General features: G+C 36.5%; 2 protein-coding genes across 4 annotated transcripts in view; one reads left to right on the top strand and one right to left on the bottom strand.

Moving 5' to 3' along the window:
- FSTL5 (follistatin like 5) overlaps window positions 1-8,402 on the top strand; it is a gene marked incomplete at both ends in the record, with an annotated part of 620,821 nt that extends 612,419 nt beyond the window's left edge. For all 3 annotated transcript variants that reach the window (XM_082653501.1, XM_082653500.1, XM_082653499.1), the window contains one exon: window positions 7,700-8,402. In XM_082653501.1, coding sequence (XP_082509627.1) covers window positions 7,700-8,402 — 703 coding nt within the window. The remainder of the gene's footprint in view (window positions 1-7,699) is intronic.
- Window positions 4,775-6,012, bottom strand: LOC309821930 (ADP-ribosylation factor-like protein 6-interacting protein 1). Its single transcript, XM_082653502.1, has one exon. The coding sequence runs from the start codon at window positions 5,947-5,949 to the stop codon at window positions 5,338-5,340; it is 612 nt and encodes a 203-aa protein (XP_082509628.1). The 5' UTR covers window positions 5,950-6,012; the 3' UTR covers window positions 4,775-5,337.
- Window positions 8,403-12,625: the final 4,223 nt, after the last annotated feature.

Below are 12,625 nucleotides of genomic sequence, written 5' to 3'. Positions count from 1 at the left end.
CAGGACATGGAGGCAACATAAATGTCCATCAACAGAGGAATGGATAAAGAAGATGTGGTACATTTATACAATGGAATATTACTCAGCCATAAAAAAGAACAAAATAATACCATTTGCAGAAACATGGATGGACCTAGAGATTGTCATACTGAGTGAAGTTAAGTCAGACAGAGAAAGACAAATATCATATGATATCGCTTATATGTGGAATCTAAAAAAAAAGGGTACAAATGAACTTATTTACAAAACAGAAATAAAGGCACAGATGTAAAAAAATAAACTTATGATCAGGGAGGAAAGCGGGGGAGGGATAAACTGGGAGATTGGGATTAATATATACACACTACTATATAAAAAATAAAAAACTAATAAGGACCCACTGTATAGCACAGGGGACTCTACTCAGTACGCTGTAATGGCCTATATGGGGAAAGAATCAAAAAAAAGGAACGGATATATGTATATGTATAACTGATTCAGTTTGCTGTGCACCTGAAACTAACACAACAATGTAAATCAACTATACTCCAATAAAAATTAAAGAAAAAAAAAAAAACAAAGAAACACTTCCTAGCTTGTAAGGACTGGTCCTTAGTGGTTAAGTATTAGAAGTCAGCTTTAATGAGAACTGTCCAGGTGGGGATCTGTGAGGACTCTGGGGAGAGGCAGCCCTGTATTATGATTCAGGAGATAAAATCATTGTTTTTCTGCAAATCTTTGGAGCACCTTTCACTCTAAGCTTTGGGGTATCACTACTCTTGGCACTGACCATGGCAGATTAATACAGGTCATTAATTACAATTATGAGATTCCTTCAGTAGTATCTCAGGTCATGGATTTGAAAGCAGGACAGGAGCAGAATATCATCACAGATTCTGTGGGGTGAGTGACTTAAAAGCTGCTTTGTGAGATTCTATTTGGGGGCTGTCTAGTGAAAGATATGGGGAAGTCATTCATTACTCAAATGCAAGAACTGTAGCCTGGTGTTGTGGGACGTGGAGGTCATGGCACAGTTAATCTTTATTAGGCTTCATGATGTTTCAGTCATGTCTCTCTCTAAGTATCTGTTCTTTTCCCCCTCTCTGCCAAATCACTTCCCTTGCAACGCTCCTGAATTGCCATGACACACTCTGACTGCACCTCTCCATGTCCTTAGAGATCCAGGTCCTAAAGTCAGCCACAAAATTTTCTGTTACTTTTAGTGAAAGTCCTTGAGTAAGACAGGTATCGATTCCAAATCCCATCATTTGTGCAGAGTTCAAAGTCACCCAGTACTCCATGGCCACCTGCTCCACACCCTCCCTAGGAACTGAAACAGCATCTCTAAGAGATGATGGAGTGAGCTCGGCTGCCCATGTTCCTAACATGAGCAATTTGGTGATTGGGCAAGGTGCTCACTGGACACAGATCCTGTTGACACAAGCAAAAGCAAGAATAAAAAGGTGAATTTCTATTATCAAAGTGACAGCTGTTGGGCTTCCCTGGTGGCACAGTGGTTGAGAATCTGCCTGCCAATGCAGGGAACATGGGTTCGAGCCCTGGTCTGGGAAGATCCCACATGCCACGGAGCAGCTAGGCCCGTGAGCCACAACTACTGAGCCTGCGTGTCTGGAGCCTGTGCTCCGCAACAAGAGAGGCCGCGATAGTGAGAGGCCTGCGCACCGCAATGAAGAGTGGCCCCGCTTGCCGCGACTAGAGAAAGCCCTAGCACAGAAACGAAGACCCAACACAGCCAATAATTAATTAATTAATTTTTTTAAAAAAAGTGACCGCTGTTGAATTCACAAATGCATAAATCTCATCACATTTGGGTAATACCATGTGCTTATTTTTAACATTGTGGGAATACTGGCTATACAAAAATATTAATCATTTGTTTTTGTTTTTCCATCCATGGATTATAATAGTCTGTTGTCCCATAGGAGATATTATATTTGATACATAATGGGAAAATGATGCTACTTAACGTATAAGGAAGCATGGACGTGTTCTGCTTGTTGAGAATATACTGTTTTACTGGTAATAAACACGCATTTATTCTCATTCTCAAAACAAGGTACTTTTATCCTCTTCATGCCGATGAGGAAACTGAAACTCATGGAAGTCAAGGACCTTATATGAGTCAAGGACTTTATATGAGGTCACATGTCTATTATATTGAAAAACTGGGTCATGAAACTAAATCAGCTCAGATTGAAAACACTTACTTCATCCAAACAAGTTCTCTGAATGTGAATCACCTCATGACCTCACTTTAAAGCATAAAAACAGTAATTAAAGTTGAATCTTTTTATAAAATTTATAATGAACTAGATTGATTAAACACTCAGAAAAAGAAAATAATTTGGTAAAGGAAAGAAGGCTCTCACTCGCCTCACCAAATCTGGCAACAGATCCACACAGTGCCGTGCGGAGAGGTTACGATTTCCTAGTTACTTTATTTCCCAACTACACGAAGTCATTTCAAGAATAAGTTTTAACTCTCATTTCTCATAGTCTGCAACTTCCTACACACATTCTGTCAGATATTAGACAAACTATGTTAGGCCTAGTACTATGCAGGATTTTATTACACTAAGCAGGCATGAAAGTTGAGAGCCTAGCATAGTAAATATTAATCACAGACTGATGAACAGTGGGAGACTTCAGAATATCAATCTGTACTGGGGGAAATTTTGAATTAGAGACACCACTTCCTACCAATGAATCAGTAGTGAAAAATTGAAGGCTTTCTCAATGCATCTGTTTACGTAGCTAGATCTCTAGTCCTAAAGGAGCATACAGTATGGATGCCAAAGGGATGTAATTTTATCGCCCCACATGGGGCTTTTGCATTTTTAACGGAACCATTTTTTAAAATTTATTTACCTCCAAAAGAGGCTGGACTGTATCACAGGAAAGTTGAGTGCATTCTTCAGTATCGGAGTTAAACTAGTTCATGAGTGGTTAGAGCTTGTCTCCTTCTTCCTCTTTAGCGTTCAAACACCATTGTCTAAAGGGAGCAGAAGACCCCAGGTTAAGAGGAGAATTGAAATGCCAAGACTTGACTGGTTTATGGCTTTTATTAAATGTGCAAATTACTGCTTTTGCCTCTGAGCACTTATACCATATATAACAAAAAAAAAAGACAGTATCTTCCATCATAATTAACAATTCCATTAATGACATCAGACACAATGATACATCTCCACACTTACATGTCCTTAATGACTGTCAATGAATGGAAGTACGTCCCTTTCCAATAGCCCAAGTTCATTATTTATTAAGACAAGTATGAGAGTGGGTAGTGGTAATTAGGATTTTATATTTTTGATGCCGATAATACAAAAGTAATGAGACTCAGTTTTCAGTTTGAGGGCTTTTGTTTGTTTGCTTATTCTTTAACATTCAGGTAGTATTTAAAACCTGCACTAGGTATTCATATTTTAATGGGAGCATTTAAAAGTGATTGTTAACAATATAAAGGTCTCTTCATACCATTGTAATCAGGACTGAAATTGTATCCTGAATAGGTATAGTATGAGCTTTGTTTACTGAAAGGACACAAGCACAGTTATTAGGGACACAATAAAAAATAAAGATCCCGTAAGTCAACCAGAAATGGTGCATGTCATTTTGAAATACAATAGAAATATTACTTTCAAAATGATTACTTTATTCCATTTCAAATATATATATATATATATATATATATAAAGTAATAGGTACTAAGTAATAGTATTACAGAATACTATAATTAAGCATTAATCACTAACAGTTTTTCAATTCACTCAAAATTTCTAGACTCATTGCAAGCAGGGCAAGTTATGTTCACCTCCAATATATTCCCAGTTCTTTGGGTTTAGTGGTTGTTCAGTAAATATTTAAGATATCTTTTTAAAGGAGTAGATATACATGGTAGCTTTTCTTTTTTCTTTTTTTTTTTTTTTTTTTTGGGATTCCAGCTTTTTTATTTTTCCCCCTTTACACAAAACAAAGTAGAAGAAATAATACAGGATTAAAACTGCAAAAATAGTTAATTGGTAGAACACACATACACACAAAAATCTAGGAAGACAAGCTTATTTACAGTGAGGAAACACATGTAAATTACGGTAGTTTGTATACGAAACATTAAAAAAAGAGAAGTCAAACATATGCTACATGGGTGCCACTGTTTACAGCAATATTGAAGGAGAGAAAACAACACTTACTTAGGAACAGATACACCACAAGGTCCAGGTTTTACAGCATCAGTGCAATAAATTCACAAAACTATATTACAGCTAGTTAATCAGTTTAAGAATTGTTCCCAAATATGTCACATTTCCAGCCCTCAGAGGTTCATTCCTACAGATTTCAACTACTCCATCTATGGGGACCAAAAGCAGCCAGTGATACCATAAAATGAGAATCTTGAGGCTTACCTTTAAAGGCTTATTCTGGTCTTGAAAAACTAGTAGGATTTTCTACTGAAATGAATCTTGACTAAACACAGGATGAGTTTTGTTCTTTATCGGCTGGTCTTGGAGTGAAGGTCATAGACATGACTCTTAACCTATTATGTACTTTAGTTTCATTTAGCTGAAAATCTGAAATCAAAAGTATGCTAAAAATCCTAAATACCATCTTGCGTAAGCCTGCTACTAAAAAGCACTTAAGGGTGTACTAACTTCAAGTTTAAGTGCACGGGAACAAGAGTTCTAAGCCTGTCCGATTACCCATTTGGGAGGGAGGATCAATGCTTCCAACAAACTGCTAAATTCTGCACAAGGGAGAAGCCAACACACACTAGGCCATGGAATTACTTTCATTTTATTCCATGAGGATTCTTCTCCCACAGTGTCGAAACAGAATGAGGAATGAATCTTAACTGGTCTCTTCATCAGAAGTGGTAAACTTGGTTTCTATATTCACGAAGCCAGACAGTTGTTTAAGCAGACTGTGGAAGTAGACAGTAGAACCAGCTTCCTGTAGTCACAGACCACTATCTTGTATCCAGCTACAGCAAAGATCAACTTGAACAGTTATCCCAGGCCACTATTAACTGTACTAAAGGATGAAGTTCACCACTATATTATTTTAAAAGTAAGAGTTCAATTAACCCTGGGTGAGAAAAACCAAGACGAGTGGTAATGATGAATGAGTTGTCCATATAAGGCCAGCGGATGACAACACACCCATGAAGACACTGGGCATAAAGCCTTACTTGGCAAGTCAGAATTTCTACTAACTAAGGGCAGAATGAGGGACAGCAAAGAGCTACATCTGTAACATTTTAGTATCCAGACAGCATAAAAGACACTGTCCCCAAGGACAATATATACACCATTAATCACACTGCATAAAGCAGATGTATTATTCATTTTTCTTTTCTTTTTGTTTGAGAAGCTTGTTTATCTCTCTTTTGGCCATTCCAATGTACTTCGAAATGATTCCATGTTGGTTTAGTCCAGGAAGCAAGAGTAAGAAAGTCACTATCAGGTAGGTGAGAAGGAGGTTGTGGACTTGCTGTCCCACCCAAGCAACCGCAGCAAGAGAAATGATCATGGTCATGAAGTACATTTTAGGCTTTTCTTCCTTTAGCGTAAAGAGGCGTTTCCACCAGCCCACAGCTCTGCGTCGAGTTTTTACGAGATTGCTGCAAATTTCATGGAATCTCTGCTGTTGCTCAGTGGTCCATTTATTGGAGCCAAAAATTCTAGGCGCTAGAATGGGAACAAGGTAGTCTGCCAAGCACAAAAACATAACAAAACAGGAAACACCCGACAGAACGGATGGATCTAGATAGTAGATAGTCAGAAACACCAAAGAAACCACACCCATGATGGCAGGTGGAAACCAGGCTCTTTCCCATCGGAGGACTTTATCTGCCATCAGCATCACTTCTCCCCATCCTTGCAGCTGCTCTTCCAGATTTGCAGTCTCTGCAGCCGGCAGGTTGGTGCTGCGATTATCTCCTTCCGCCATTGTTCCCGAGGTGCCCCCTCAGCGAGCGCAAAACTCCCCCAAAAGCCAGCCTTCCTCAGAGGCACTCACGACAACCCTCGGTAGCTTTTCTTTTGTGTAGAAGAATTTGTACTCTCTCGAGTGACAGCAGTCTCTTCACAAATGTTCAAATATATCTAAAGTTATGATATAGTTTCCTAAGTCTATGTAATGCAATAACATAGAAGCAGTTACAGTCTTATGTCTATTTTAGTAAAATATTTGTGCTTATGTACTTCATGCCTTACATAATACAAGACTGATTCTTTGAAAACATTCACCTTATTTTGTCTAGGATATTAAAGGTCTGTGTTTATTTATATTTTGAGCTTTCCATGTGATTATATTTAAAATTTTAAGGATTATTACACTGAATGCACCATATTTCTGTATTCTGTGTGGAAATGGTAACTTTGTTTACAAAAATTAAACTTTAAGAATTAGTATACTGAAAATGAATTGTACAGGTGACAATAATAAAAATGGCTGTCTTTATAGAGTTTGTTTTGTTTTGCTTTGTTTTAACACTCACAGTAAAGTCATCTTAATTTTTTTCATTTAGGAGTACAGTCAATGTAACATAACAATACTTTTGTGATCTTTATTTTTAAGGAATTTCTGGAAATATTAGGAGGTGTTTTAATCAATATTATTAACAAAAACAAAATAAAAGTCCTTTACAATTCTGTTGTCCAATATGCATTTTGGATATAATTGTGTATCGTAGTTTCTATCTCATTTTATCTTATTTAACCTACTTATTTTTGCTAGGAAGCCACTGATGTTATAGGTCAGTGTTTCAAAATGTATTTATACCCTGCAAACAAACAAAAAAACCCACAAGATATATTTACCCTTGTCACAGGGACTTTTGATAATTTACGGCTAGCATTCAGGACCAAAAGCACTGAAGTAATCAAAGAGGTCACCAAAACATATTTTAAAATATATTTATTTTTTTGATTGAATTTAATAGAAAAATGCCATAAATCTCCAAAGTTCATCATTGTTCAATATAAAATAACCGATACAATGCAGGTATGTCATTAAAAATTATAATAGTATTTGCTTGGCAAGGATGAAAATTTTAACTTGTATTTGAAATTTATAATAAAATAAATGTTAAAAGCGTAAAGGTAGTTAATCAAGATGATCCTAAAATGGAATAAATAGAAGGGTAATAGTTTTATACCCCTCCCAAAAAAAATCTCCATCTATTAGGATAGAGAGGCAGCTTAAAATGAGAAAAATAGGGATAATTATCTAAATAGTGATTGTCAGATTTATTTGAAGGTCATAAACAATATAAGAAGTAAATGAAGTGAGTGAAAGCGATATATATTCAAGGCTTTTATTCTTGCTGGCTTTCTAGCAGTTAACAAAGTTGATTCAATATCAGTAGGTTTAGAGACGTGCAAAATAATGTTTACTTTTTGACCCTCTAGAGTAAAAATAAAATGTGTTGTTCCAATTAACTAGATATATCACTTTTAATTATTTTGCTTTCTACAGCATGCGCTATAACTGTTTGGCTCTAATGAAAGGATGACCTAGAGGAAAGAGGAGGACAGCAAGATTGAAAGTTAATTCTAACACGATTGGGCCACCGGTTGCTGCATGGCCTGACAATTAATGCCTGGGCTGTGATGGCCCTTTCCACCTGCCCACAGTGCATTTTCTTCTGGTAACCACCCCGGAGCTTCCTGTCTAACTTTGGTTTTCATCTTTGCAGGTTTGGATTTATTCTTCATAAAGATGAAGCTGTACTACAAAAAATTGATCTTGAAACCATGTCATACGTCAAGACCATTAACTTGAAGGACTATAAGTGTGTCCCTCAGTCGCTGGCGTATACACACTTGGGAGGATATTATTTTATTGGCTGTAAACCCAACAGCACTGGGGCGGTTCCCCCACAGCTCTTGGTGGACAGTGTAACTGACTCGGTCATTGGGTTCAACAGTGATGTGACAGGCACTCCGTATGTCTCTCCGGACGGACACTATCTTGTCAGCATCAGTGACGTGAAAGGTCTTGTGAGGGTCCAGTACATCACCATCAGAGGAGAAATACAAGAGGCTTTTGATATTCACACAAACCTGCACATATCTGACCTGGCCTTTCAGCCATCCTTTACGGAAGCCCATCAGTACAACATCTACGGTAGTTCAAGCACACAGACTGATGTGCTCTTTGTGGAGCTCGCCTCTGGGAAGGTTAAGATGATAAAGAGTCTTAAGGAACCACTCAAGGCAGAGGAATGGCCTTGGAACCGGAAGAACAGGCAAATCCAGGACAGTGGCTTGTTTGGTCAATATCTGATGACGCCTTCCAAGGACTCTCTCTTTATACTAGATGGACGACTCAATAAGTTAAACTGTGAGATCACTGAAGTTAAGCAAGGAAATACAGTCGTCTGGGTTGGAGATGCCTAGGAGCCTATTAAACAATTATTAAGTGAAGAGCTTTCCAGTACACTGCACTTAATCCATGGTTTCAATTTACAATTTACATTGCTTAACTTTTCAAGTTTGTATCCTAGGCAAACATAAGTTACTTGGGTGGCCCAAATAAAATAGATTTTTTTTTTTGGCAGAGAAATACACAATTAGTAATATTGGTTGATTAGAAATATTTAACACGATATTTAATGAGAAGCTATTATACATCAATTGCAAGAATCAGATCTATAGTTATGTTTTAAGCTAATAAAATAGGAATTTAAATACTTACAAATAACTGCAGGGAATTTGAAATGATTTTAAGCATCATTTCATTTTGAGGGTGATTTATCTATTTTTTTCTCTGTCCTTTTGGTATGCTTACACCAGAAATAAAAGGTGTTATGGAACCTTAAAATTCTTAATTCAAAATATTCTGTCCCATCCACTGTTTATAATCTTTTGTGCCTTGAAGGGAATGTCACAAGAAGAAAAGGAAGGCTAAAAGCTGCATACTGACCGCCTACATCACTGTAAATTTCTTGTCATTAAAAGAGAAAAGTTGAATATCTCTTGCAACAAACCCAGTCTTCAGTCATTTGTCTAACCCTCAATGAAATGTCGTTTGAAGGCATAAGTTGGCCTAAGGTTGTACACAGGTGACAAACTCTGACACTCACTGTATAATCTGCAGCATGCTATGGAAAATGGGGAGGAAAAGAGGAAAATCATTATGGTGAAATGTTTGCAATGTATTCTCAACTCCTTTTGGTTTCAATCGCTAGAGTGTATTATATTTTTAATGCAAGTTTGTCTGGGATGTCAACTGCTTACAAATGTCTATTATTAGTGGAATAGATTTTTTCTTTTCATGTAGTCCAGTGTTGCATCAGCAGGAACTTCCATTTCTAAAACAGAAGCATTATTTGTGTCTGCTTAGAGTAAACCACATATCGGGAAATTAATAACAGGAAGAAAAAAACTGGCTAGAGAACTGATGAGTATTAGTGGTTTAGGAGAATTAGTAACAGAAATTGGGAATTAGGGGATAGCACCACAGTGGTGAGGAAAGATGTACTTCTCCATTGCCTTTGCTATTTAAATATAACCCATCACAGGACTTCTTTCCTTTATAACTTCCTAAATGACTATTGTTTAACTCCTACATAATCCTTAAACAACTCTCTCACTATGTCCCGTAGTTTGAAACCTGACTAATCCTCTTATTTGCGACACTGCATAGAAGTAAAAATTATTGCTTTTCTTTTTCAAGGCAAAGAAAAGGCTGGTAGAAGTGGATTAAAACTAGTGAGTTGGTTTATTAAAATAAGCGTATAATTATCCAGGCTTAAAGTAATAGCTTACATGTTTGGAGAACCTTTTTACTTATTTTTGTTTTATTGTTGCTAAAAATGCTAATGAGCTGTTGAAATGACCTCCATTTCCTGAAGGTAATCCAGTAAGGTCTTTTTTAAATACAAATTTTACTCGTTTAAATTGTGTAAAACTGCTTAGAAACCTGACATTTTATAGTGTGTGATATCTTATGTGTATATAGCATCCTGAACTGTGTGACACAGTAGATTACTTCTTAGCTTAAGGAAGCATTATGGGAGGTAGATTTAATAAACAACAGAAATCAGCTTATGTTTCTACTTATCTGTTTTCCTTTCTAGCAATTTTCTCCTTTGGGATCATGAACCACATAAAGTGTCTGTGACCTAATGATTTAATGTTAAGTCTGTCTCATATATCCTTCTTTGGTAGCTTACACCATGTGGGTGCTCTGTCTGTAGACATTGCTTGATAAAAGGAGAATAAACTTCTTACATTTTAACTCTTGAGAGTTCAGTCAGTGTTTTAATGTAAATGCCCATGTTTTGTTTTGTTTTCCTCCCTGTACTTCAAACATAGTCTGCTGTTCTGCATTATTTTTAAAGTGATGGGGTGGGGTAGAGGGCAGGTAAAGTGAAATCAAGGAACGACCATTTAGCTTTATTATATCAATTCTAAGTTGCTCTATGCCTTCATATTCATGTATAAAGCAAGATATTTATCCTTTTAAGGTGTCTATGTCTTTAGAATCCCTTCTTATATATTAAAGAAATGAGTATCAGAATGGAACCTAAAAGTAGACTCAAATCCTTTCCTTTCAACATCCTTACACTTCCAACCACACAAATACTGAGCCCTCTTTTTTAACAATGAAATATTCAAAATATTGACATTTGTGATTCTTTTAAAAAAGAAGGAAATGCAATAATATAATATTTTCTAAAGTAGATAATTATTTCTTCAACAGAATAAGAGCTGGCCGACAGGGCATCAGCATTACTCTATACACGTCTTGATAAAAGTGTGTTGAAAATAATGATCTCATCAATAATGTGGGCATGTGTAAAAACTGAACGTTAAGAAAAGCCAAGATAAAAATGATAAGGTCATCACTCTAAAAAGAAGCTATAACATTAAAGAGTAGATTTTTAATAGACAAGAGAAAATAGTGAAGTGATAGCAAGAAAAAAAATAATATGATTTTGTTGCAAATTATCTGGTGATAATTTTGTGATATCAGTGAAGGGCATGAAGTAAGAAAAGGTGTGAAATCAAGAACAGAAATAGGATGTGGAGAGGTCCTTGAGCACAACTGACTAGAAAAAGTAAATATTTATGTAAAGAAGGTGATATCCATAACTCAAGAAAAAGGGGTTATGATCAGATTTTGGAGGGAGGGAAGTGAAGAATGGAGCGAATTTAAAGAGTTTAGGCTTAATCCAGACAGTAGGAACTCGGCAATAATTTTTAAAAAGAGAAATAACAGTGAAAACAACACTTTCAACATTCATTATTTTCTAATGAAATGAAGATTTGACAAGGGACATTAGAGAAAGAGGTATCATTTGCGAGGCTACTGCAAAAAAATGTAAGTTTGTGATCTTTAATATATGACAATTAAATTGAAAGTATATATTACAAGACAGGGCGTGTTAAGGAACCAGACTTGAGATGGCAACTGAATAAGTGTGTATGATAAAAAGAAACAAATCAACAGGTCTCAAATAGGACATCAGTGGTAAAAATAAAGTCATGAAAGAGAAGCAGATTTGGGTGTAAGAAGGAGGATTTAGATAAAAGACAAATAATACTGGACATGGGATATATTTCCAGAGTAGTGTCATCATGTTTATGTAGCAAACCAATACAATTTTCAGGCATTATTCCACCTCCTGTTTAATGATATAAAAGTAAAGTAGAAGCACTTTTTAAAAAGTGCAATTTTAGAACCTTACCACCTTTAAGACTCCCACACAAAAGTTCTTCGCAGGGTTTTCTTTTAAAAAATAAGTGAACTTGACTGATTTTACATTAAGTATTTTAGATTTTACATGATGAAATGATACGTTTAATCATATCTGACAGCTTGTCATATTATGTAAATTTTAAAAGTGTGAAAACATTAAGAACAATATGGCTATCATGAAAATTAATACGACTCTAAAATAGGATGAAAATGTACACCCCAATGTTACAACCTTACGAACTCACAAGGGGCCACTTCTAATGTCACTGGTCCATACATCTACCATTTAGCGGTTCCTGTGTGAATGGGTAAAGAGAAAAAAAGCAGCATCTTATCAAAAGCCTATTTTCACTTTTCTTCCAAACACACTCTAATATCATTTATCTCTCCTTGGAATCTTCATGCACAGAAATATGTTCTGAAAATCATGCTATAGAAATTCACGATCGTAGACTTGAGTCACAGTAACCTTCCCCATCCTCTGAGAAGACTAAATCTTAACATATGAGCATGATTTGTTAGTCTGTAATTTTTTTTTTTTTTTTTTTTTTTTTTTTTTTTTTTTTTGTGGTACGCGGGCCTCTCACTCTTGTGGCCTCTCCCGTTGCGGAGCACGGGCTCCGGACGCGCAGGCTCAGTGGCCATGGCTCATGGGCCCAGCCGCTCCGCGGCACGTGGGATCTTCCCAGACCGGGGCACGAACACGTGTCCCCTGCATCGGCAGGCGGACTCTCAACCACTGCGCCACTAGGGAAGCCCTGTTAGTCTGTATTTAATAAATGATATAGTCCTATTAGTAAATAGAAAAGTACACAGCTTTTTCAGCAACATTCATCAACAAAATATTCCTGCCTGTGTGTAATATAATGGGCACTGCACAGCTCTTTTACAGTAATGTGCAACTAACCATTGGTGA

This window comes from Grampus griseus, assembly GCF_964374135.1.
Source record: "Grampus griseus genome assembly, chromosome: 4".
NCBI lineage: Eukaryota > Metazoa > Chordata > Mammalia > Artiodactyla > Delphinidae > Grampus > Grampus griseus.
This window is presented reverse-complemented; position numbering and strand designations above follow the sequence as displayed.

What these genes read in the sequence shown, in the direction of transcription:
- LOC309821930 (XM_082653502.1), bottom strand. Translation starts at nt 5,949, where the DNA reads ATGGCGGAAGGAGATAATCGCAGCACCAACCTGCCGGCTGCAGAGACT.